The 25,961-nt window shown below is 43.1% G+C and overlaps 1 protein-coding gene across 3 annotated transcripts in view; it reads left to right on the forward strand.

Annotated features, from left to right (window-relative positions):
• The window catches only part of Kyat (Kynurenine aminotransferase), a 95,003-nt gene that overhangs the window by 43,061 nt on the left and 25,981 nt on the right, over nucleotides 1-25,961 (forward strand). For all 3 annotated transcript variants that reach the window (XM_037413794.2, XM_037413795.2, XM_075879475.1), the window contains 5 exons: nucleotides 7,859-7,978; nucleotides 8,603-8,723; nucleotides 14,721-14,797; nucleotides 15,432-15,521; nucleotides 22,836-23,022. In XM_037413794.2, coding sequence (XP_037269691.2) covers nucleotides 7,859-7,978; nucleotides 8,603-8,723; nucleotides 14,721-14,797; nucleotides 15,432-15,521; nucleotides 22,836-23,022 — 595 coding nt within the window. The remainder of the gene's footprint in view (nucleotides 1-7,858; nucleotides 7,979-8,602; nucleotides 8,724-14,720; nucleotides 14,798-15,431; nucleotides 15,522-22,835; nucleotides 23,023-25,961) is intronic.

Consider the following 25,961-nt stretch of genomic DNA (forward strand, 5'->3'; position numbering starts at 1 on the left):
CTTCAAAACTCTCACAGATGAAATTGGCCCAGGCTACAAAGTAACAAAGATGGGGAGTGGCAATCTCCTTCTAGAAGTTCGCGACAAGACCCAGTACGACAAGCTCTCGAAACTTGTAGCATTTGGTAACATCCCTGTATCGGTGGGCCCAGATAAGTCGATGAATACAGTGCATGGTGTTGTATCTGATGATGACCTCCTCGCGCTATCTGAAAGTGAATTGCTCGAAGGATGGCAGGAACAGAATGTAGTGAAAGTACAGAAAATTACAATAAGGTGAGATGACTAACAGATCCCAACAAAGCACATCATAATTACCTTCAAAACAAGCAACCTCCCTGACTCCATTGAAACCGGTTACTGAAAGCTTCGTGCCAGACCTTATGTACCAAATCCCCGCCGATGTTTCAAGTGCCAGCACTTTGGACAGGGATCCCAAACGTGCAGAGGGCGCGCTAGCTGCTCGAAGTGGCATCTTGTGAACATGCATCCGACAAGTGCACTCTAAAAACCTGTTGCGCTAACTGTGAAGGAGATCACCCCACCCACTTCTAATCATGCTCTGTAGGAAAAAAAGAGAAACAGATATTAGAACTCGAGGTTAAATTCAACCTATCATTCTAAGAGGCTCTGCAATGGTTTTCTGCAAAAAACCATTCTGATCCTTCCTTCGCTGATGTGGCGCGCCGGGGTGCCGTGCCACGTTTTTCGGCACCTGCGAGATTCACACCAAGTGTGAACGCAGTTGCGCCAGCAGCGCCTCTGGCTGGAGCAGTCTGTGCTGCTCTACCTTCTGTTGTCTAAGTAGACAAAAACAAAGAGCAGTCCGTGAGTGACCTCATTCATGAAACGCTTGAAAGTTTGTGCCGCGTTCTTCAGTCCGTACGGCATACGAACAAATTCAAAGAGGCCGAAAGGCGTTGTCAAGGCCGTCTTTGGGATGTCGCTTGGTTCTACTGGAATCTGGTGATAAGAGGCCATCAGATCCAGCTTAGAGAAGATGGTCGTTCCCGCGAGGCGAGCGCTGAAATCATGTATGTGGGGGAGAGGACATTGGTCTGCCGTTGTCACAGCATTGAGTGCCCGATAATCACCACAAGGCCACCAGTTACCAGACTCTTGTTTTGGCACCATGTGCAGCGCGGAAGACCAGTTGCTGGAAGAAGGTCGAATAATTCCGAGTTGGAGCACGTGGTCGAACTCATGGCGGGCGACTTCATGTCTTTGTCCAGCGAGTCTCCTAGGTCTAGCGGTGACGGGCGGTCCGGTGGTGACAATGTGATGCGTCACTTTGTGTTTGATTGGCAGTTCGGTGTTCCAAGGTCTGGTGATTTCAGGGAATTCAGCCAGAATCTTTTGAAAGTTTGACTCTGGGTTGAAAGTGCAAATGCCGCATGAGGACAGGTCAGACTTCAGTCCGATAACAGCGAGCGAAGTGACGTCATCATTGAGACGACGATCGCGAACGCTGACGTCAAGATTGAAGTGGCTCAGAAAGTCCGCTCCCAGAATGGCAATTCTGACGTCGGCCACAACGAAGAGCCATCGATATGTACGCCTGAGTCCGATGTCTATCGTCATTGACTGGACTCCATATGCTGCAATAGCAGTATTATTGACTGCAATTAGGCTCGAAATGGACTTGCCGCCCTGGCGATGCTGAGCTGCTGCTGGTAGGATAGATAGCTCCACTCCGGTATCGTCAAGGAGGCATGTGCCGGTGATGCGGTCGACAACGAAGAAGAGGCGGCTTGAACGATGGCCCGTGTCGCTTTCCGCCGTTAGCGACTGGCCAGTGCGTTTCCCGTCCACGAGCATGGATGGGTGCAGCGAGTGGCTTGCTCTCTAAAACGACGTTGGTACCAGCAGATGTTCTGCTCTGCCTCGCTTTAGTGTCCGCGGTGCTGCGGGCTTCGAGCACGGGACGGCGAACGATGCCATGCAGGCCGGTGTTTGTTGGACAGGGCGAGGTTTTCAACTGCTGCAGCCAGTCGGTCAACTCTGTCCTCTAAGTGACCTAACCGGTCTGCATGTTCGGGCCTTCCCGTTGCAGCAATAGACATTTCTGGTGGCTCAGTGCAGTTGGTGATGCGGTCGGCGAGTTGAGCCAGACATTCGAGAGTCGCGTCATCCGAGCCAGCGAATATCATCCGTGTTGACTGTGGCAGTCTCTGCAAAAACAACTCGCGAAGCAATGGATGTTGACGCTCCTCTGACGCTTGTTGGCCCAGCAGCTGACGCATTCGGTGAAATAGTTGTGAGGGACGCTGGTCACAGAGCTCTTCATGAGACAGGAGTTGTTGCAGCCTGCTCTGTTCGGACACCTCAAGACGTTTCAGGACGGTGCTTTTAAGTTCGTCGTAGGGCTTCTCCGATGTAGTGGAGGCGAGCACATCGTCTACAGCGTCAGCGATGTCAGGTGGCAGTGTTGAAACGACGTGCAGGTATTTTGACTGCTGTGATGTGATGCGTCGAAGCTCGAAGCGGGCCTCGATTTGGCTGAACCACACGCTGGGGTTTTTGGGCCAGAAATGAAGAAGTTTTAACTCCGAAGCGTTGGTTGTGGTTGAGCTTAAGGTGCCTTCCTCGTCTGACATGGCTGCTGTTTTTCCAAATGTCCGGGTCACCACTTTGTAGCGTACTGGCCCCACGGAGGCGCGAAAAGAAGGCACCTACACGCCCTGAAGTTTGGGACAAGACTAGTTTATTTTCCAAGAAAAACAGGCTTCGAAAGCGACAACCAAAAAGGGCGTGGCTGCGCATCTTCCGTGGCCCTCCAGAGATAACGTGAGGCATGTTGGCCGCGTTTGCGCCGTGTGCCTCGGCATACGAATTGGTATGCGTACACAAATAAAATGATCGCGATCACCGGCGTGATCGCCCGCTACAGTACTTTTAATGTCATATACCCAGGCGCTCCGTAGCACGACCTCTGAAGAGAGGTCGCTGCTGCGGTGGCTACATCCCCATCATTGTCTGACTATCACGACGTTTCGCCATTCACCCTCGCTGCACATGTTTCACGTCAATGTCAACGTTTTATTACTTCTATGCTTTTACACGCGTTAGCGCGAGGAATTTTAAGGCCCTTATATAGCCACCTATCATAATCATTGTTCGCATCACTTGTCTCATGACCTGGCACTTTTTGGCCATCAAATGGCCCTTGCACCATAAAACACCACACATAATCATCATAATCATCATCATCATCAGCCCCCCACTACAGCCTATCTCATAATCATATGGTGGTTTTGGGACGTCCAACCCCACATATCAATCAATGCAGGAGTGGCTACGACTCAGTGCGACCTTCAAGCAAAAATAGGTATTTTTCACGCCACCAAAGACCAATTCACGTCTTTGAGAATGACAGTGCGCATTCCGAAGCTCGCCAAAGAACCTACCACCTCTTGTGTCATGTGTGACGTGCACTTCCAGTCAGAAGACCTCGAAATTTCATCCAGAACGTCAATGGTGAAGTGGTCACCATACCACGTGAATAAGTGTATGCTAAAAGAAGACGCAATATCATGTATTTTTCCCAATTGCCCGAAATATTTATCATAGTCCTCAAAAGGCGCAAGCTTCCCACCGTGTGGCCTGCTATTCAGATTAAGCCCCACAAAAAATGAAAAAAAAAAAAAAAACGCAGTGCGCAATAATTCTAACCATGGGGAACAAGTGTGCTCCACAAACGACGTAGTTGCCGTCGAAGGTCTTGTATCGCTCTTCGACGAGCTTTCGACCACCGATCGAAAGAGTGCAAGACAGAAAGAGCGTGGAGACATATTCTGGAAGGTTTCAGATGATCTAGAGGGGTGCTGCTTTCCTCTTCTTGGCTGCGCAATCCTTATGTTCGCATTCATGCATGAAGTGAAATTTTTCATTGTTATGCGAAAGTATTTTTTTGTGAGGGAAATGAATTGTCAACTAAAAAACAGTCCCAAAGTAGCTGTAGCAAAGAATAAAGCCCCTGTTTTGTGGATATTGCCAAACGCGCATTTGTATTTTTATGTCATAGGCTTGTTATACGTGTACGTAATATACTTCGCACGAAAAGCGTCGGTGACCTCTTTGTTTGCCTATTAGCTGTTTTTTACAGAGTGCACAAAGTACAAAGGATATTTCTTGAATACTTGGTGCTAAGGAGAGGAGGGCAACGAGAGAATGAGATGAGACAAAGAGAAGTGACATTCGGTTGGCGACACACTGCCACCTTGCAAAGCTTCAGTAGCAACTGGGCCAATCGTAGCAGCAGCGCCTCACGAGTGGAGATAGCAGAGGGTCACTTTTTTGCACCGCTCCCAGGCACAGTTTGACAACTGACACGATCTTGTAATGTTGCCGTTGACAGCCGCAAAGTTACGTTAATGTCTAATCTTGATAAATTTTTTTTTCTTTGGCCATATTCTTTGGCCATACTGGCCTCTACTTCTGGTTCACATAGGTGTGGGGCTGACATGTGGCAGCACTTCATGGTGGCTGTGCTTTCTGCACAATGTGGTACATCATCTACAAGATTGTCCACTAGGGCATTCTTTATTACTAATTTAGCCATTTGCCTCTTGCCTGCCTCAATGGCCTCTTGCTGCGTAGTTGGTGACATATATCCAAGGAGAGAGCAAGAAATTCTTGACTGTTTCTTTTTTTTGGGGGGGGGGGGGGGGGATTGTGAATTGCTTGTTACAATGCAGTGCAATAATTTTTGACTGACGTGTTCACAGGAGCTCTCACTAGAAATTGGGAGGATTTAATCACTTATGTTCAAAAGACATTGCTGGGCTGCTATCAGCAATTCTGACCTAGAAATACAGCCATGGTGCATAGATCTAGAGCACATGCAGCACTGTTCTCGTTGTGTCTTCCTTTCTGTGTTGGTGCTCCATGAAAAAAAAAAAAACTGTCTACAAGTTCTCAAATGTGGAAAGGAAATTCCCAGCTGGTGTGTGTATTTTTCGTCTCTTTAAATGATGTGAATTGAAACTGATAGCATTTTATTTTGATGTGAAATTCTGAACAATTTCAACCAACCTCGTTTCAATAAATATTTTCTTTCTCTCTTTAGTGCTCAACAGCCCAAATCTGTGTCACCTGCTTCATCTTGGTTGACCAATAATGTGCCTAGTTGCATGTGAATAATTACCTAAGGAAGTCATTGAACTACAATGAATGTTTTGGCCTTACATAGTTATTATTATATAGAAATGCCAAAAGTTGTAACTGATCACTAGCAAGCTAAGCTAAAGAAGAAAAAGTCATCTGTAAAGATCACATACCTAAGCTAAAAAAAAATGAGCACACAGCCAAGGATCTCATTTCTTTTCTGTCGTTCCTAGTGTTTTGCTTGAAGTTCAGTGATTTGCTAACCAGCCAAACTCAACATGCTTATACTATTATTACATGCAATTTCTTACGTACTAGTGCACTTAGAATTCTCTGTTTCTGCCATGTTAGACCAAAACAGTTCCACTGAATTGTAGCTAGAGAGCCAATAAAACTGACTTCTCTTTTCTTTCATAAAAGTGGACAGAGTGCATTTTAGTGTGTGGGGAAAGCCACTGAGAAGGGACGTAACATTCGCCACTGCCGTTGCGTACAAAGACGCTATGGCCGGGTTCATCGACTGTCCGAAACGGTGCAGAACAGACACTCGAGGCAGTTCGTCAACAAACATGGTTTCATTAACCAAAGATACAGCACAGTGTGACAATCGCAGCCTTGCAGGTTGTCAGGGAAGGTCCGCAAGATGGACAGAGTGTACGTTTGCGGCCGGCGCTACGACTTTCATACAAAAGGCAGCAGCCGAGTGCACAAGCAAGAAGCCACCTCTCAAACAGCGCGTCTATCGCTTATGGAGGCCTGTGTGCATCTCTTCTTTGGCTAGTGAGCGCCAGGCAGGAAAAAGTTCTAAGTGGAGAGGGTACTGTCACTGGCGGCCACCAAGGACAGGCGTGTCTAGTGGCATGTTCAAGCATGCCATGCGCTTAAGCCACGTGATCCTGGCGCACCCGCAAATGGAGAACAAGGTGCCAAGAAATAGGGCACTCTCAATTTCCAGAACCCCCTTTTTCTTTGGTTAAATAGGCTGCTAGCAGTCTAGTGGTTCCAGTACTTGTTAGGGCTCATATTTCGCAGCAGTGCCTTTTCCAGTGCTAATGCCCTGTCACGTTTTTCCCCCCTTGGCTTGTGCGTTCAAAGTGGTGGTCCACCCACGTTTGAGTTTGGATCAGCCGGTTATGACCTGTGGATAAGACTAGCATATAATTAAGCATAATTTGTTGCTAGAAAATATCAGTCTAGGGAACCTCTCCTGTGATTTTGCACTATTCTAGCACAGTTGGGAAGTTTTCTTGGGTTTGTCATTTTGATGGCAAAGTCTTCAGTGATTTTATATAGATGTGTGGTTTTCAACGTCCAAGTATCTCATTTCTGTTTTCTGACTTGAGATCTTCGAGTGCACGTTGGACAGCAAAAAAAAAAAAGGAAAGGGGGGGGGGGGGGCGTCAAAGTGAATCTCGGAAGAAAAAAAAAAAAACGCCAGGCCTGCGCGGAAGTTGCAGCACAGTCACAGCGAAAGCTAGAAGAGCGGCCTTTCAGAGCCTTTCAAAACACTCATTGGGTAACTACTGCAAGCACACTTGCCTGATACCCACTAGGGCATTAATAATGAAATTTTTTCGGTAGTAGGCCAGCATTTGCTATGCTATTTTTTGTCATTCTTCTGAGTAGCGTCGTATCCGCTAAACAATTGCAACGAATGTGCCAATTGTTCATGCAGTGGCTGACGACGATGGGGAATTATGGCTGAAGTGGGTATGCAATACAGTTAATAGGGGAACAAGAACAAGCTTTTATAATAGTTTAGAGCATTGGATGACTCACTCGTTATGCTATTTGCATTGTGCGACGAATAGTTGTTCTTTTGATGTTCTAAAACGCTTTATAAGTCATAATAACGTGATTGCTTTCCCGACATCAAGTCTGCCTAAGGCAAGTTTGCCAACAAGTCCCAAGCACCGGTGTGGCTCACTGGTAGAATACTGGGCTGGCACTCAGCGGGCCCGGGTTCCAGCCCCACTGTGTCATTGGTGCTAGGTTTTTTTCCTAATTTCGCATGATGTGGTTGCGGACACTAGCGGCGGTGGCAGCGGACAACTGCTTGTGACCCGAGCTGTAAAAAGGATGAGAAAGAATTACATTCAAAACAGTGAAGTATGTGTGTAACATAAACCAGCTGAAAGCTATGCTGTGCTCGTCTAGAAGTGGAACTCGTTCAAGCTACACACACTTGGAATTGGAACCACAAGCATTGCTTTAGACTCTACTAAATATCCTGGTCGTCCAGAGGGCCCGCACGATGGCCTGACCGTCCCCGAGTGGGCCTAGCCAGGTGACGCTTAGTTAACTTGCGTCTATTGTGGAGTCAATAAAGTTATTTCACTCACTCACTAAAAATGCGGGTCCTTCCCGATGGGTGCACAGTCTAAAATAAATTTAGGGGGCCCTTTGCAAGAGTAAGGTGCTGGTAGAGTGGGGTAAGTGAAGTTCAGGCATCTTGGCAGTGGTTGGCATTGAAGGAGGAGAAGATCTTCTAGGGTAGTGCCTCTTCTCTCCCAAAGAACAAGATGAAAGAAAAAAAAAAACTTGGCACACTAATGCACCCGAGGACTTTGTCTTTCAAGTTAAACCACTATTGGCTTGCCTTTTTTGTTTTGTACTTTTTAGCTTGCTCAGGCACGTTTTTGTCTTGAAAGAAAAGTATTTTTGCCTTATTGTAGGTTTCTTTTTTTTCTGTGGGTGTACATTTGAAATTGCAAGCTCTCCTGTGTAATTACCTGTTTCCTTGTCCTTTCAGAAGAAGCAAGGGCAGATATCTAGTGCTGACTGGGTGCTAGATCCAAAGGAGTTGGCCTCAAAGTTTACCTCCAAGACTAAGATGATTATTGTAAACACGCCACACAACCCTATTGGGAAGGTCAGCCACTTTCTTTATGCTTTATAAAATATAATAAATTATGCAGCAATTTGTGTTAATGTTTCTATTATGAGACGCACTTGCAGGGATTTTGTATTGGTCCTTTAAAAGAGACTGCAAAACAGAGCACCTAGGTTTGTCTTGTGCTGTTATGAAGCATCTTGTCTGAGAGTGCTTTTCTTTACAATGATGGAAATTGCATCTTACCAAAGTTCTTCATGCCGAAAAGTGTACAACACCGCATCTTTCAGCTGCCTCATAAAGTTCATGGTTTCTTTGAGACTATGCAGTTTTGAAGTACCAGTTACATATTGGAGATTGTGACACTTGCTGCACATTTTGTATTCCGAGGTAATGAAATAATTGTGCTTTACTTACTCTCTTGATGCTGTGTTAGTACAAACATTTATTGTAGGGTGTTGCTATTTATTGCTTTATCGCAAAACAGTTCCAATGTTGCTAGGTTGTGGTTCTGTAAATCACACTGCTTAAGTCTTAGTCATGAAATCAATGAGCATCACACCCAGCTGATTGGTTATACCCCTTTCTCAAGACATCTTTTTTTTTGTCATGCCATTTTATCAAAGCAGAAACTAACGTCAGCTTATAATATTGATTGGGCAGGTTTTCTCCAGGGAAGAACTGGAAATGATTGCAGAGCTTTGCAAGAAGCACAATGTGATCTGCGTCATGGATGAGGTTTACGAATGGATCATTTATGAAGGTTCCAAGCATATCAGAATGAGTAAGTATGAGTGCCTGTGACTTTTTTTATTCAATATGGTGGGCTACATAGGTTCAGTGGCTACAACATCCTGGTGTAAATTATAACAAGGGCTTGAATTCAACTGCTGACTACACCAGCCACATTCTGATCAGGATAAAAAGTGAAATCATTCGCATACGTTTTTGTCTGCATTAGTACTTCACGTGATGGTGCAGATTGAGTTGCCTGCTGAATTTTGATATGTGAACAGTGCCACAGGATGTCAGAATAGTTTGGCAGTGTGAAACAACAATTTCCACTGGTAAACTCAACTTTGTTGTTCTTTGTTGTGCCGGCAGTATGCAAAGTATATCTATAGACTCTCTGTCAATGCTGCGTTTCACTAAAATAATAACTACTTGAAATTTGACAGCTGTTGGTACATTTGTGTTTGTCTGTTATGCAGCTGTATGCTTCTCACTTGTCATCTAACAGTCTGGTACCTGTTGTCCAGGTTGGCAAAACAATTGATGCTCACTCAGACTCACCGAAATTTTGAACTCACTAAACTTTCTCCCGACCAGACGTACTCGAACTGAAAGTCGCCAACATATTGCGTAGTCCTACTCATTTAGGCTAAGACACGCGGCTTGATCTGAGTCTGAGTGGGCCTGAGTGAGTGAACTCGCGAGTCTGCTGGCATAAAATTAGCTTTTTTGATCATGGTGTGAACACTGTTTGACCCCTTAACTGCTCATTTTAAAAAACATTTTCTGATCAGAAAGTGCCTAATTTTCTTATTGCTGATTTTGATCCTGATTGTACTAAAAAGTAGCTAGTCGGTGTTGAAAAAATATTTTCACCACATACTTTACTTAGTCAAATCCACGGCATAAAGCTTGTTTCTGAACAATACATAGGAAACCAGCTACCTGGTGGTAATAAAGTTTAAAAAGCTTATAAACAAAACAATTACTGATGCCATATCTTTCTTCACTTGTGTACGCTAAGCACCCTTGGGGTATTTCACTCTGGAAGCTACGGGGCTGTGTGGAAAATTTCAAATTGCGGACTAACGCAAGGTGGCTTCACTGGCTGGCACTCGCAGTGTTCGCGTCTTTTTCATCATCACCAGAGGAGCTACTCATTCACCTTCATCTCTGTCTTCACTCCTGGACACAAGATAGATGAATATGTGTATTGGAATTGTCATCACCTAAAGAAGATGGCGAAAACATATAGCTTCTTTTTCGTGTTCACGAACCAGCTATATATGCGTGGGTGGTTGCTACCACACGCCGTCTTTCCATACGAATACCACGCTACAGCTGCAGGAGAAAACTAAATCCTCGAGCAAATGCTGCCATTTAGTGGTTGACACAAATTGTAACTCGTAAATGCGTGCTTTTCCACCTGAACGATAGGGGAGTACCTATTTCACTAGGACGACTTCTACTCGTCCAAAGCAGTTTGGTGACTGTTGGGGCAGAACGAACTTTGCTCGTCCAAAGTAGTTAAAGGGTCAAAGCCAATATCTCACGTAATCGGTGCTCTACAATATGCCATTTTATCTTGTGGTTTCAAATACGAAATATGAGTTGTTGCAATTCAGTAAGGATTTTGTTATGAAATATGCGACTCACACGACATATACCTATCAGGGATGTCCTGCGAAAGATTTGAGGGGAGGAAGCACTGGCGTAAATCACAGGGGGAGGGGCACCCTTTACAAGTGTCCCTCTTTGAGATTTAACTATTCGACATCATGTATTTGAATTAGATGACATTTAAGTATAGTGCATTCAACTTTTTTAATGCCTGGTTATTTTGTAGCTTGTACTTGTGTTGATTCACTTAAACAGTGTAAAATTATTTTAATCACGGATGTTGCTCGACTGGTTTTAAGAAAACTCAATAGAACAATGCAATTACATGAACTGAGAACCCATGATTATTTTGTAATTACATATCTATACATATGATTTTAATTGTTATATAATTAAAAAAAATAAAACCTACATTTGTAAACACAAAATAGCCATTATGGCAAGATTTGGGTGCCCCCTCGCGATTTTTCTAGATTTACGCCACTGGGGGGAGTATTTGTACCTCCCCTCATTCCAGCTCATGTCTATGATCAGTAAACATTGAGGTGGCACATGAAAGCTAGTACGTGGAGATGTGTGTGAGTAGACTTGAGTCCAAATATAAGCTCATACAAGGCTGATAGGAATGCTGTTAGGAAAGTAGATACGACCATAGGTCAGTAATAAAAGGTGTAGCTCACTCAGACTCACTCAAGGGCTCACGCTGACTCAAACTCACTAAAATTTTCCTCAACCAGACTCACTCAAACTCGCCAGAATGTTGCTCATCTAGCTTCATTGGGGCTCAAACTAGACTCGTGGGTTGATCTGAGCCTGACTGCATCGACTCATGAGTGAGTTTGCCGACCTATGCCTGATGTGCATGTGACCTTGGCTTCATAACCATGCGCAGTTTGAAGTGCTTTCGCCCCGCCGCTGTGGTTTAGTGGCTAAGGTTGCTAGACCCGCAGGTTGCGTGATCGAATCCCGGCTGCGGCAGCTGCAGTTTCAATGGAGGCGTAAATGTTGTAGGCCTGTGTGCTCAGATTTGGGTGCACGTTAAAGAACCCCAGGTGGTCGAAATTTCCGGAGCCCTCCACTACGGCATCTCTCATAATCATATGGTGGTTTTGGGACGTTAAACCCCACATATCGATCAAATCAGTTTGATGTGCTTTCAGTTAGACAAATCTGAAGTAGATAACGTTTACCAATGCATCCATCTTGCAATGTGCATAGAAAAAACTATTGTGTTCTGGCACTCGTAACAGTCGTATAAAATATGATGATATGGATTAGTAAGTACTGTCATAGCAGACTCACTAAGAGACAAATGATTGACATAGGAACATAGTGTTTGAAAAAGCATAAATGTGTTACACAGGGCGCTCTTATGAATACAAGACAAAATGGAACTTTAAGCAGGTGACCTTCTTTATATAGAGCAAAAGAACTAATTGTGAACTTTTTCAGGCTTCTTGATAACACAGATATGTATAATCATTTGTTTAACTGAATATTTTCAATAATGCTATTACCGAGAATGTTTTCATTATTATGAAATTATGCACTACCTATCAGGCTCATTTGTACGTATTGGGGCCCACCTGTGTAGTTGATGACAACATTACAAAGGAAAAGGCAAATGATTTTTTGCTGTTTTTGGCATGAAATTGCAAGTCTCCCGTATAGGGCGCCTCTTTTGATTTTCATAAAAACTGTAAAAATTTTTTAACAAAGTCAGAAGGCGTTGCCAATTTCTAGTCACAGCTACTGTGAAAGCGAAGCCAAATGTTATTGCACTGCATGTTGTAGAATGAAAAAAAAAAATGAAAAATGGAAGCTTGCGATGATAAAATTGCAAATGGGAGGGGGCAGACGTTCGAGCAGGCATTTTGATGAGTGCACTTGTATTTTTCAAGGCTGCAACTGATTGCCTTAGTGCTTATGCAAACATGCTTGATACCCTCTTCTCCAATCTAACCAAAGGAGAAGGGGAGGGCAACTGTGAAAGCAGGGGTGCATGCAGAAGACAATGAGAGGGCCACCCTGATGAATTGGGCGAGTGAAAAAAGTGAAGGGGTATTCTGTGAAAAGAAGAAAAAAAAAATAATAAGGTGGCGGGGTTGGGAGGGGAGTACATGTTTTGCTGAAATATGATTGTCAGAAGAAAACACAGCTTAACGATTGTAGGTTAACATTAGTAAAAGAAGGGCTTAACACTCATTGGTTTTCAATGTGTACGCACCATATTAAATGGATTCAAGAGCCCCATCTGAGATGGTTATACCTGCTGGCTGGGATTTATTGAACTTGTGAATCAGGTATGTGAATCGGGTATATTTCCCGTCTCTTAGGTACCGGAAGTCTAACCGAAGGATGTAAAGTTTAAGGTTGTCAAAGTTGTGACCTGCTTAATTAAAATGTTATGCCGTTGCTTTCGGTAAATTCTGGGAATTTCTAACCTACCATTTTTAAGCAGTGCTTCCTTCCAACAACCATAATTCAGTGAAACATCTACCCCCCTCCACCCCTTCCTTTTTGTTTTCTTTTTCCGGACTACCTGTTTCCTTTTTGACTCGCCCAGTTTGTCGTGGTGGCAGCCTCTCATTGTCCCTTTTCACCCACACCTGTTTTTGTAGTTGCCCTCTCCTTCTCCTTTGCTTCGAATCCAGGACAGGTTACATATACAGATTGTGTTGAAAATCAGTCGCAGCCCTGAAAAAATCACAGCATATTCACGGGGTGAATGATGACGAGTGGGCGAAGCTTGGGAGAGAATTATCGGTAAAACCGTGAATCTGCCGTGTGTAATTCGCCCAGTCGATCATCATGTAAAGACATCATGAGAAACACTGTATGTGTATATATAGAAAGCAACTTTTATTTGTTGTTAGAGACAATGGATGGCTTGCAATGTCCCTTCATTATGACGGCTTTATGGTTTATGAAATGAAGGGTGAGCAGTTCCTGTATGGGTTGCAGTGGGAAAATTTGCAAATACTAGGTCAGTGCATGTTTCTCGAATATGTTTGGTTTCATATGGTCATACGATATACATATGAGTGCATACCTAGAAGCCGCATGTTGGATAAGCCAATTATTGGTCATGTCTGCGATATCGACGTTGAAATCACCAACGAGTATGAAGAACAAACCCCATGAGATGTACAGACCCACGCCCTAAGATTTCATATGGTCATACGATATACATCTGAGTGCATATCTAGAAGCCACATGGGAATATATATATGGTAGGGAATTGACAATTTTGTGTCTGAAAAATTCCAAAAATGGTTTTTTCTTTGCTGTGCAACTAGTGAGAACAGCACCAGCAACCATCCTAAGCAGATTTTCTGATTTTAAGAATGTTAGCATTTATACTATTACTGTAAAGATTGAGCTAAACAAATGTTCTGTGTCTACAAACTCAAAAAACACAATAAGTGTTTCATCTCAGCTTTGCTGTGCCAGTCTCAATCAATGGTTATCTGCTTAATGCATTTTCTATTGCAAATATGTGAGGTTATGCCCAGTGTATTACACAGGTATACTGCGCTGTGTGCCTGAGTTGCCTATGCTTATGTATTTAAGTGTAGTACGAACCTATACGTACCACTGCCTTCTATACCACATGCATTCCTGCCAGTGTGTGCTAGCTCTCTTCTACATGCCTTGTATCGGCCGTGCCTGGCAAGCTGGACATTGGTTTGTGTAGAGCTAATCCGTGGCAGTGCATAATTTACAATCTGGATTTGGTGAGTGTCTGTTAGTTGAGCTGGTTTAGCACAAAGCCTGTCTGCACATTGTACTCCTGCATGTTGACGAGACTGGAATTAAAAAAAAAGCTTAATGGCATGACTCATGCGAATTTCATTTTTAGGCAGAGCCTTGTCATTTTGCCATCTTTCTTGTGTAGCTTCTTGTGGACTAGAGGACATGAAACGAGCGCGAAAGTCATGTAGCAGTGCTGTAGCAATGTCTATAAGTTCATCTGGAGCCCTCCACTATGGCATCACCATAGACAGCATTGTTTCATGGCATCAAACTATGGGAACAATTTATAAATCAGTGAAGAAACTGCTGCCACCTCAAATGCTTCTAAGAAATGCTTCTGCTAATCTATAAAGGCCACGTAGAATTCAGTAGACTATCAGGAAACGGAAATCGGTTTAAACGGAACTGCTGCTTGAACGGAACTATTGCCTCTGCAATGCTTGGTTTCGGGCTTGTATTCTGCATCTATGTACATTTACTTCTCAATAAACGGAACTCCTGTTAAATGGAACATATTTTCCCTGTTCCTTCAGGTTCCGTTTTAGTTTGATTGTACTCTTGCTCCATGGACCTTGGTAAGCAAGTACATGATCTGTTCTGGAATATCGCTCTCTGAAGCCAGGTTGTTCACCACTATTTTACATTTATTATATGGCAATTCACTTTGTTTCAGACACCCTTCCAGGAATGTGGGAAAGGACGATTACTATTGGTAGTGCAGGGAAGACATTCAGCATAACTGGTTGGAAGGTAGGTCCACACATACTGTGCCCCTTTGGTAACATGTTCAGCTTGTTATTTGTTCATTTTCATGCTTGCAGATTGTAAGCCTGCTGGTCATAGTGGAGAGAATACTATGAACTAGAGCATCGTATTTACTCAACTATAATGTACTTTTATGGTTATGTATGTCATGTTTGCATTACTAATAAATGGCCAGGGGTTTAACAGGGACCGTCTGGTTGCTACGTAGCATCATAAATGTTTAAGACAGGTGGTCATAAATCAAGCATGTTGCAAGATTTACTGATACTCCAGCAGAATATTTTGTGTTGTGATTGTATGCATCAAACAATTTCATGTGACCAAAGGCTGCTGTAGCCACTTAGTGTGGGTAGGAGGGCAGTGTTACTAGTAGCATTGCCTTCATAATAACAGCAGCTCTGCCAGTGTCTCTTTGCCTCTTTCTTTTTGGTGCAAGCCAGTCATGACAATTATAGATTTTAAAAACTGGAATATCTATAGCACTTGAATATTGTTAGAAATGAATTCCACTGTAGTTACTTGTACAGGTTCTGCAGTGTTGCCTGCCAAATATGAAATGAGACAGTTTTTTTGTGCAACTCGGTGTCATGTGATTGCAGTACCTGCAATATGTATGCAGGTCGGTTGGGCCTATGGTCCTCAACACTTGCTGAAAGGGCTGCAGCTCATTCATCAGAACTGCATCTATACTCTCAGCACTCTTCTTCAGGTAGGTTGACAGCTCCATCTTTGTCTATTTATCTCTGGGCACGTGAAAAGTTAAAATGTGCATATTTGGACAGAAAATAATACTACCTCTGTCACGTGGCCACCACTGAACTCCGTTAAACTCCATCATCTTAAAGTTCCATTACGGAGTTCATTGGCAATGGAGCTGTGGCCATGTCATTTGGCAATTTTACAAGCTTTGGACAAAAACCCGAAAGGGCCCATTAAGCACTGCTGCATCTGCGTCTGCGTGCAAGATTTTGCATCTATCATGCTAAAACATTGGGCCTGTTAAGGGGACACTAAAGGCAAATATTAAGTCGATGTTGATTGCTGAGATAGTGGTCCGGAAACCTCGTAGTGCTACTTTTGTGTCAAGGAAGTGCTTATTTTGAAATAAAATAATGTTTTAGCGGTCCTCATTGCGTTAGCACACTTCATATTACTCGCCTCAAGTGGAAACTTTCACGTCACTGTTGCCGTGCACAATGTTGTCGTGCACAATGTTGCCTGGCTTTACTGCGCGACCGTTGACACTAGTAGCAGCAGAGCGAAAGTAGGCCGGAGCCAAGCAGCGACAACGGCCACTGAACAATTTTTCACCATGGCCTCCGAGGTGGCAGGTGTGTTTGGTTCAACTGGGCCCCACTAGATGACACGACCTGTCCAGATTAACCACATAAAAATTCAACTTTTGAATCGCTCGCGCCATTCTCCATAGTTACGTTTGACAGTTCTTTTTCTATGAATCAAACGGAAATGAACGAGCAGCTTTTTATTACGTCTCTTCATGCACTAAAGGTTCTTCATTTAGTGCAGCTAGTTCGATTAACTAGTGATTAATTATACGCGGTAACTCTGATGCCATCGAGATTATTTTGCAAATGTCCTACTTGTGGCACATGCATTCTCGTGCATTTACATCAATTTCTCGGTAAGTAGGGCACTGCTGTTGATAATATTACCATCTTAGACGTTGTCACACATTGAGCTTTCACACCAATATAAGTTGTTACTTGACTTTAGTGTCCCTTTAAGGAGCTCAGGCGTGCTCTAGATAGTGGAGTGCACTGTTCTAAACTTATAGGTTAAAAGGTGGCTTTTGATGTGTGATTACGAAGCGTAGGAGCTCCAACCTTGAAATGGTGCACGCCTGCTGCGGCTTCGATGACGTGTTACCGATTTTCTCTCACTGATAAGGTTTGTTTTCTTTTCCCACTATTTCTTACCGCTGTGCAGCAATGCCACCTAAAGAAACTTAACACGCAGAAGCAACATAACATTATCAATATGTGATGTGTTATTGCCCTCGTAAAGCCGACGGTGGAAGTTGCCGTAATGTCAAGTTTTGAAGGCAGTGCACCCGAGCGCATAGGGGCATACTCTGTTGGAAACATATCCATTTTTAATTGTACAAATATTTATAAAAAACTATATTTCACTCAAACTGAAATTGAAAAAAGTCATTAGGTTTTATCATGGAAACGTGCCTGCAAGCATGTTGGCAGCGATGTTGATACAAGTTCTGGCAACACTGTACTATGCTTGCTATGCGTTTTAGATGCGGAAGCATCTTATACTCGCGCCTTGTAGTGCGCCGTCCGCGCCGTCCGCACCGCTTCTCGAACATTCGACAGCTGACGCGCGCGCATGCGCCGTCGCGCTGTCGCCCACTCTTCCACCATCTGTGCATCCCTTCCTCCTCTACACACCGCGCGCGCTTCACTCCTCCACCATCTGTGCACCCTTCCTCCTCTACACACCGCGTTCGACATCTACAATTCTCCTGATTCTCCAGTGGACGCGCATGTGGTGTCGCGCTTCGAGAACATTCAACAGCTGACAGTGCATGCGCCGTCGAGCTGTATATATACTCAAGGTTGGCGCTCGCTCGCTCAGTTGCCGCTCGTCGGTTGGTTTGTACGGCGCGTCGACGTCCAAGGTCGCGGTGAAATGAATTCCAACGAATCCACAAACACAATGATCGACGTCCCTTCGACCAGCGCCGCCCTTTCGCATACTTGTGTACGTGTTCACTCATTTAACACCCCCTCCTACAACCACGTTAACCAATTTAGCCATCGACCCAAGTAAGTCGCAATTTAACACCCCATTTCACAACCACGTTAACCAATTTAGCCATCGACCCAAGTAAGTCGCACTTTAACACCCCGTTAACCAATTATATGCTCCGCATCCTCCTCAGTGTTCCCCCGAGGGAAGCTGCGGGCAATTTTTTTTTATATGTGCGCTGATAGTCAAACACAGCGGAAGCTGTTGTCGATTTCTTTGAAGTTGGGCTGCTAACTAGGTCACGTTGGTCTTTCCACTTCGCACTTTCCGTAGACGGTAGCGCTGCACAGCAGATAGAGAAAAATGCCACGAGGAGGATTAGCAGATTACAACGCACTTTCACATGGCTAGTTCGGGCCCTGCCAACACCTGCTATGCAGGCAGAGGTGCTTTTGTTTGCCTGCTTCATGCTCACAATGATCAAGAGTAGCAATATCCAACATATAGGTGCTGTGCTCCAGTGTACAAAGTTGGTTACCAGCAAAAGCTGTCACCTTTTTTTTTTGTACTCAAATATACCTATGAAAAATGCATGGTGATTGAATGCGTGATGATCAGTAGGCAAGCCTGTGCCACTTCAATACGCTGATCGTAGCCCCGCTGTGGTGGTCTAGTGGCTAAGGTACTCGGCTGCTGACCCGCAGGTCGCGGGATCAAATCCTGTCTGCGGCGGCTGCATTTCTGATGGAGGCGGAAATGTTGTAGGCCCGTGTGCTCAGATTTGGGTGCACGTTGAAGAACCCCAGGTGGTCGAAATTTCAGGAGTCCTCCACTACGGCGTCTCATAATCATATGGTGGTTTTGGGATGTTAAACCCAACATATCAAACAATGATCGTATGCCATCCTAAGAAGCAGAGGTGGGGGCATACTTTCTAGGAAGAATAAAAAAGCACGAACTGGACTCATGCAGACAGAAAACACAAAGGCGCAGGCTACATTTAAACTTTTAGTTTCCTGTTTTCTAAACATCATTCACTTGTTTGATTTTCCAAAGTCAGTCACATGGTCAAACCATGTGTTGTAGTATTGTTGTTAAGATAAGCTTATGCATGTCAGTATCTCCTAGCGCTTCATCATATTAGCCACTCACCCCACCCTTCAGCCACTGAACGTGGATCTTTTTTAACAAAACTGAAACAACAATAAGAGCTCTCTTATACCCTGCACGCAAGTTTTGTTAGTATTATTTACATGCAACATGATCAATAAGGTCCCTCTCAGAATGGTACCATGCGAAAGTATGTCTTCTTTATAATAAATAGTGCCAACACTGGTGAATGGCTTGTATTATAAGCTTACTGCTCATGATGAATCAAATAATTCACCGATATAGGCATCATTTAATCTAAATAAATAAATTCTTCCACATGGTTCTGTACTAACAAGCAATTTGTTTTTGCCAGCGACGAAGCGTCGTGTGTGGCAGAGATGGTGCGTTTCTACCTCTTTTCTCTTCAAAATCTGTCTGCCACACCTTCCAAAACAGGAAGTGGGTGAGCTGTACATGAAATAATGCAGCCGCTGTATAATTGGTAGATGGCAATGGGGCAGTCACAGGCAGTGCATCTCCTTGCCACATTTATTTATGGGAAAAATAAAGTGGCATGAGCAGGTCAGTGCAGCGGAGAATGAAGAAGCACTCGTTGCTCGCAAATTACTTTGAGACAGCGTCTTCGTGTTGCGAATTGGTTTACAAATTTGTTGGCTTTACAAATTTGTACTTATTTCCCCCTGATTATATGCATAACATATTTGTAATTTATTTCAATGTGGAACACGATGTCGCGCAATGAAGGCATCATGGTTTCATACATTTGTCAAAACGTATTCTACAGCATGCTTCCATGTCCTCCTACTTGCTCTCTATTCTCCACTGGACTGCCATGTTGGTTTACATTATGCGCCACTTTAGGCCGCAGACAGTGCGAATACTGGATGAGCACAGTTCTCATGTTCAGTCTACAAAGCCCTTGCTGCAAATGGGTCCCTCATGGTTAGCATGTGCTGCTGGCACAACCGCCGGGGTTGTCGAAGAGGAAGAACTTGCGTCACGCACTCCTAGGACTTTTTGTAATGTTCAAGTCGATTAAAGAGCACCGCAAGAAAAACAGCATGAGATGCACAGATTTCAGCACAACGGTGCGCATGAACTTGGGGACACTTACGTAAAATGGCAGCTGACTGTTTTTCGTGCGACATGGTGCGAAGAGTACGTGCATGTGCATGTGTATTTTTAATTTTTTTCTCTTAAATGCACGTTATGAGTGAATCATGCAATGAAAGAACTTTTATATTGATAAAATTTATTACTATGTTCGTGGCAGCTGTTTTGCGTCAGCCGTTCTTTTTCGTAAGTACAGATTACTGGGGACGAGAGTAGTTTGTTCCGCCACTTATGGAGATTACTGAACTTCCTTTGCAAAATGCCCTGTTTAACTGCCTTGGCGTAGCAGAGATTGTGTGACACAGGCAGCATCTTCCATAGCGAAATGATGAGGCAGTTAAACTGAGTTCATGGGTGCCCTTGTGACAGGCAGATAACAGCATAAAAAAGAGGTAGAGAAAGGGCAAGTGAGGAAAATATGATCAGCGTGTGCATGTATACTCAAACCTCATTATAACAAAGCCACATATGCCACAAAAATACTTAGTTATATATGGAAATTTGTTATGAACGATTATTTGTAAACACTGTATCTATTAGAAAGCTATTCTTCACACACTTCATTACAAACTATAATTTATTATATCCAAATTTGTTATCTAGAGATTTGAGTGTAGTACTGTTCTAGGTCCTCGACCCTTTCTCGTATATACTGTACAGGCCCTACTTTTCTGGTTTCATAGCCTGCTGCTATCATATCTGTTTATGTTTGCAATCTTAAAGAGACACTAAAATCATATAACAATTTACGTCGGAGTAAAAACTCAATGTATGACAACATCTAAAACGACAATATTATCAACAGCAGTACCCTACTTACCGAGAAATTAAGGTAAATGCACAAGAACACATGGACATTCTTAAATGATCCCGATGACGTCAGACGAGCCGCCTACAATTATTCACAAGTAATCGATCTAGCTGCACTAAATAAAGAACCTTCCGTGCATCAAGAGACGCAATAAAATGCTCTTTGTTCATTTCTGTTTGATTCATGGAAAAAAGAACCGCTGGACGTTACCATGGGGAATGGCATGAGTGGTTCAAAAATTCAATTTTTGCCTAGTTAAATTGGACAGGTCGTGCCATATAGCGGCCCAGTTGAACCGAAAATTGCCTGCCATCTCGGACCCAATGGCAGAAAATTGATCAATGGCCATTGTTGCTGCTGTGCTCTTGCTGTTTTCGTTCTGCTGCTTCTAGTTTCGGCAGCCGCGCAGTAAAGTCAGGCAACGTTGTGCTCGGCCACAGTGAAGTGAGATGGTCTGCTTCTTGAGGTGGGTAATTTGAAGTGGGCTGACCCGATGCGAACCTCTGAAACTTGATTTTATTTCAAATGAGCCCTTTCTTGGCACAAAAGTAACATTAGGATGTTTCTGGACCACTATTTCAACAATAAACGTCGCCTTAATAGTTGGATTTAGTGTCCCTTTAACAAAAAGTGCCTGATTTTTTTTATTGGCTTGTTTGCTACTGTAATATGAATAGCAATCATTTAGATTCCTTTATTTATGTTCAGTTTAGTATGAAGCTGTTTTAAAACAAAAATGCATTTGTTGATTGATACTCCTTGGTGTAATTTATCACACCCTTGCAATTATTGAGTCTCTGCTACATCCTTGTTTACATTGAGGGCCTGTGAATGGGGTAGGTCCTTCTGAATGTATGTGCCACCAATGGCAAAAGTTTATAGAACTTGGGTTCGTGTCAGACCTGGATGCCTTTTGGACGGGTCACAAGTAACTACTACAGATTATAAGCGACAAAATTTTAGGCTATGTGCTTCGGCTTTATGGGAATACAGGTTTTTCACAATTACCATGGCTCATAAACTTTTAAGGTATCGTTCTTGAATACAAAAGGTGTGTAGAATAAGTATTTTTAATGCTTGTCGCCACGTGAAGTCCCTTTAGTGTAGTTTTTAGTGCACTACTAGAAAATGAAAGACCTAAAGAAAAATCACAAGGAACTGCAGCCAGGAAAAGCTCCTCATTATTTTTTACTCCCATGTCATCCCAGAAAAGAAAATGTTCGTACACAGATGGCTCATTGTGCAAACATGTTAGAAAAATATGGCATATGAGGAACAACTGTTTTCTGTGGTAGTGGATGCCTAACAAGAATTTGCCCTGTAGTAGTGCTTTATGCGGTACGGTAATCTTTTAGGGTTAATTAAAAAGTAAAACAATTAAGGCAGCTTCGCACTAGGTGTGCCAAGCATGATGGAAGTGTGGATGTGCAGAGCTGGGCAGCCTTTTTTATTTCTCTTTGGTTTTTATTTTTTTTCTTCATTTTTTGCTGTTTCTTTTCTTCTCTCTCTATTTATTCTTCTCTCTCTGTCTATTTCTTTCTCTTTCTTGCTCTTCCTATTTTTTCCCCTTTCATTTTTCTCTGTTTCTATTTGTCGCTTGATTTTTGCACTTGGTTTTGCCTGTGTTATGCCAAGCTATGACAGCATATCACAGGCCTGGTCACTAAAGTGATCTGAACTTATCATCATCAAGGCACTTGAAGAACAAGAGAAAGAAGACTTCTTCTTGGCGGAGACACGCTTAATATGCTATACTAATTGTGATTTTGCCTGCATTATGTCAAGCTATGACAGCATAGGACGACTGAATATGACAGCCCAGGCTCCTAAAGTGCTCTGCACTTGATAGTAGCTGTGTGTTAAATCAGCATATTTGATGTTGTTTCACCTGTTCAGCCTAACCATTTTGTATGGTCTATGCTATCTTTGCCTGCTCATACTAAACTCAGCCTAAAAGCATGGTTGAACTACTGAAAGTGATTTAACTTTTTTCAAAAAGTGTTAATTAAGCATTCATTGCCTCATTAGTTGAAATGTGTTTCGGTTCTCGATGAAAGAAATCTGCTCAGACTTTGGCCCTAAAAGAAACTGCTGCATGCATTTCTACATTGGGAATGTTTGCTGCATGTGTGAATGCTTGTGGCAATGTGATTTTCTTTTTGTGTTAGGTTTCTTTAGGGACCTTATCAAGAAGACCAAGAATTAGTAGCAAAAGCATTCATTATGGTGTTCTGTTTCTTTTGGCTGGCTATGCACACTTTTCAGGAAGCGATAGCAGTGGGCTTAGAAAAGGAAATGGAACAAATAGAAGACCCTGAGGGATACTGGAACAGTCTCTCAAGCTCCCTGCAAAAGAAGCGTGACTTCATCTGCAGCTTTCTTAGCTCTGTTGGCATGACACCTACTGTGCCTGAGGGAGGCTATTTTTTAGTCTGCGACTTCTCCAAGCTGGGTAAGATCAATGCCTTCATTAAATGCTCTGCAGTGCTGAATGCCACTGCCCATTTCGGGGTGTAGGCTCTACGCTCTTTGTTATATCTGCTCAAAGGGAAAATTAAGAAAAATTGCCATACTTCTTATCCATTTTTTGTTTTCATACCTCACTACATACAGGGCTATCAAGATTGGGTGGTAACTCAATTTATAGGCTTAAACAGTAGTTGTTTTTATGTCTACAACAAGAAGAAGATGTAATATAATTATAAAATATTGATCTGAAAGCATATTGAAAATAACTAGAGAAATTTAAGTGAAGCGAGTAAACAGTAATGTAACATGTCACAACTTCACCATGTCCCAGGAAAATATTTTTCAACTCTTTCAATCTTAAGATTATTATTCATGCCTATTAAGATTATTATTTGATGCCATGAGTAACTTCAAAAGTTGAGATGTGCTGAGCAGTGAAAATGTGGAAACTCGTTTTATTGACGATATATGGCATAAAAATACCTGCTTTGTAAACAGCCAACTCTCTACAGGAGAGTAGAAATACTCAAATAGTTTGACAGGTTGTAGTGTAGTATGGTCGAGCATGGTCAGAAAATGCTGCTGACCGGTAGTCGAGGCTCCTGAGAACACGTGAGCCAAACATTATAGTGTGGCATGCGAGCTATAAGATGCCCTTTTTTCTCTCTATTAATGATGTCATTCACCCAAATTTCTGCACATTTTATGTTGCATAGTTGTCATGGCTCCTGCTAGATGCTGCCACGTGCGCATGTGTGCACTCGTGATCTTGCTAAAAGTGAATTGTGCACTCAATGAGAAACAAGAAAAGAAAGTGCTCAAGGTCATGGCACACACTGACAAGGGACGTATATGCTTGCCCCCTTGTCATTCCCTGCCTGCGTAGCTTTCAGACTGCTTGCTGGCATGAAAGGGGAGAGAAAGCTCTGAGAAAGGAGAGAGGAAGTGTGCAACAAATACCTGTAACTGCGCTCATACTTGACGGATTCTAGAAATTTTTGTGGCATGTGAAGCATCGTGCGCTAATGGCGAGACTATTCTAATGTATAATAACTCAGAAAAGTGTTGCAGAGCCCCCTTAAGTAAGAAGCCAACTGAGCAGTAACTAGAGGGTAGCAAATAGGCTTTTTCTTGAAGCTCACTAGGTGGAGTGAAGTTTTCAAAAGGTAAAGTTATCCACCTGACTGCAGCACCAAGGGTATGAAGGAGTCACTGCAGGTTTCTCGGAAAGGAGCACTTGTATAAAAGTTTGTCCTGGTCCGGAAATCAAGCCTTACACTTGCACCTTTCTGGAGCAGTCATTTTACTATCTGAGCTAAGCAGGAGTTTAGCAAATGCAGAGCAACATTGGATTAATGACTTGAAGCACAGATTACTGTAAATCTGTCTTGTAGAAGTCCATAAATTGAAGTGTAATTCATGAAATTGAGCACTTGATGTGTTTTCCTGGCTTGTACACTGAACTCGTGTAGGATTTTTTTGAAGCTCTTTACTGAAAGTGCTAACAGAAATTATGGCAAGTAAGGTTTGTAGAAGCTCACAAACTTGACTGAGGTTTATGGAATTGAAGATTGTATGCATAATACTGTGGTGCACCCACCGATGCTTGTTTTTGCATAAAGATTTTTTTGTCTTTCATCTACATGTTGTTTCCCTCTTCAAGGGGCTGTGGAACACTTTTCTAAGCAATGTTGGAATGGTTTTACTATTGCCTCACGAATTGACCGGCAAAAAAAATTTTTAGAACTCGTCTAGCATGAGCGGAGTTACAAAACTTTGTCGCATGCTTGAATTGCTTTCTCTCTTCTCTCGAATCAATTAAAGTGCTGGAAGCTAAGCAAAAAGAGATGGCATGAAAGAAGATGCATCACGCATGGCTCGTGACCCTAAGAACTTTCTCCCTCTCTCTCTTTTTTTAGAGGGCCCTGCAACACTTTTTGAGCATGATCAGAAAACGCTGCTGATCTGTAGCAGAGGCTCTCCAGAACATGCAAGCCAAATATTATAGTGCAGCACCATGCTCAAAGTGTTGCAAGATTCCTATCGAGGGGCACTGGCAATTGTGGCCTCACGTTTTTTTTGCTGCAATGTTTCGCTGGGGGCCTGTTAGTCATAACACGGCACATCATTTGCTGCAGTGTGCAAGAGATAATTACGTACTCTTCGTTAAGAAAAGAAAAGAAGACAACCACCCATTTGTAGCACGAAGCCACAAGGCAGCTAAGATGCTTTTTTTCTGAGAAATCCGTATGGATTTCCTTGTGGCTTCGTGCTACAAACGGGTGGTTGTCTTCTTTCCCGTTCTTAACACTTCCGCCACCTTGCGGGTTTCCGCAGAACTCATTTGCAATACTCTTCGTTACCGACCAGTTTCGATTTGAGAAAGCTCCGAAATAGAGAAGCCCCCGGGTGCAACCATCACCACCTAGCGTGTGCAACGCTCGATTGTGCCAGCACACAGAACTGTGATCTACTTCTGCAGGGGCCACATTAAGAAGTTTTTTAGAGCAGGAAATGGGAAAGCAGTGTCGCCAAACACAAAAGTTTCAATGCATGCACCGCAGCCACAGACTCTTGAGCTGCCGCCGAGTAGTAGTCTGCTGGTGCAAACCTGGTGAAAAAAAAATGGTGGCTATGGTGTCATCATAATTTGTATTTACTGCAGCGTGGTGATGTGAATGAAGTAAGGGGATCACCGTGGATCACATTTGTGGGTGTCAATACTGCGAGAGTTGATCGTGCATGCAAACTTCAAAATTTATCTAAAATACCTTCCAAGCTATATTTGCAGATGTATGCATGTGCACGGGAATCGATCCCACAGGTTGTCTCACCCATGAAATTTTGTGTTAGTTCCTCTAAGTATGCTTATCTTTTAGATTGTGCACAACATGGGAGAAAAGGCCAGTGCAGCTTGTTTTT

This window comes from Rhipicephalus microplus, chromosome X, assembly GCF_043290135.1.
Source record: "Rhipicephalus microplus isolate Deutch F79 chromosome X, USDA_Rmic, whole genome shotgun sequence".
In the NCBI taxonomy this organism is placed as follows: Eukaryota; Metazoa; Arthropoda; class Arachnida; order Ixodida; family Ixodidae; genus Rhipicephalus; species Rhipicephalus microplus.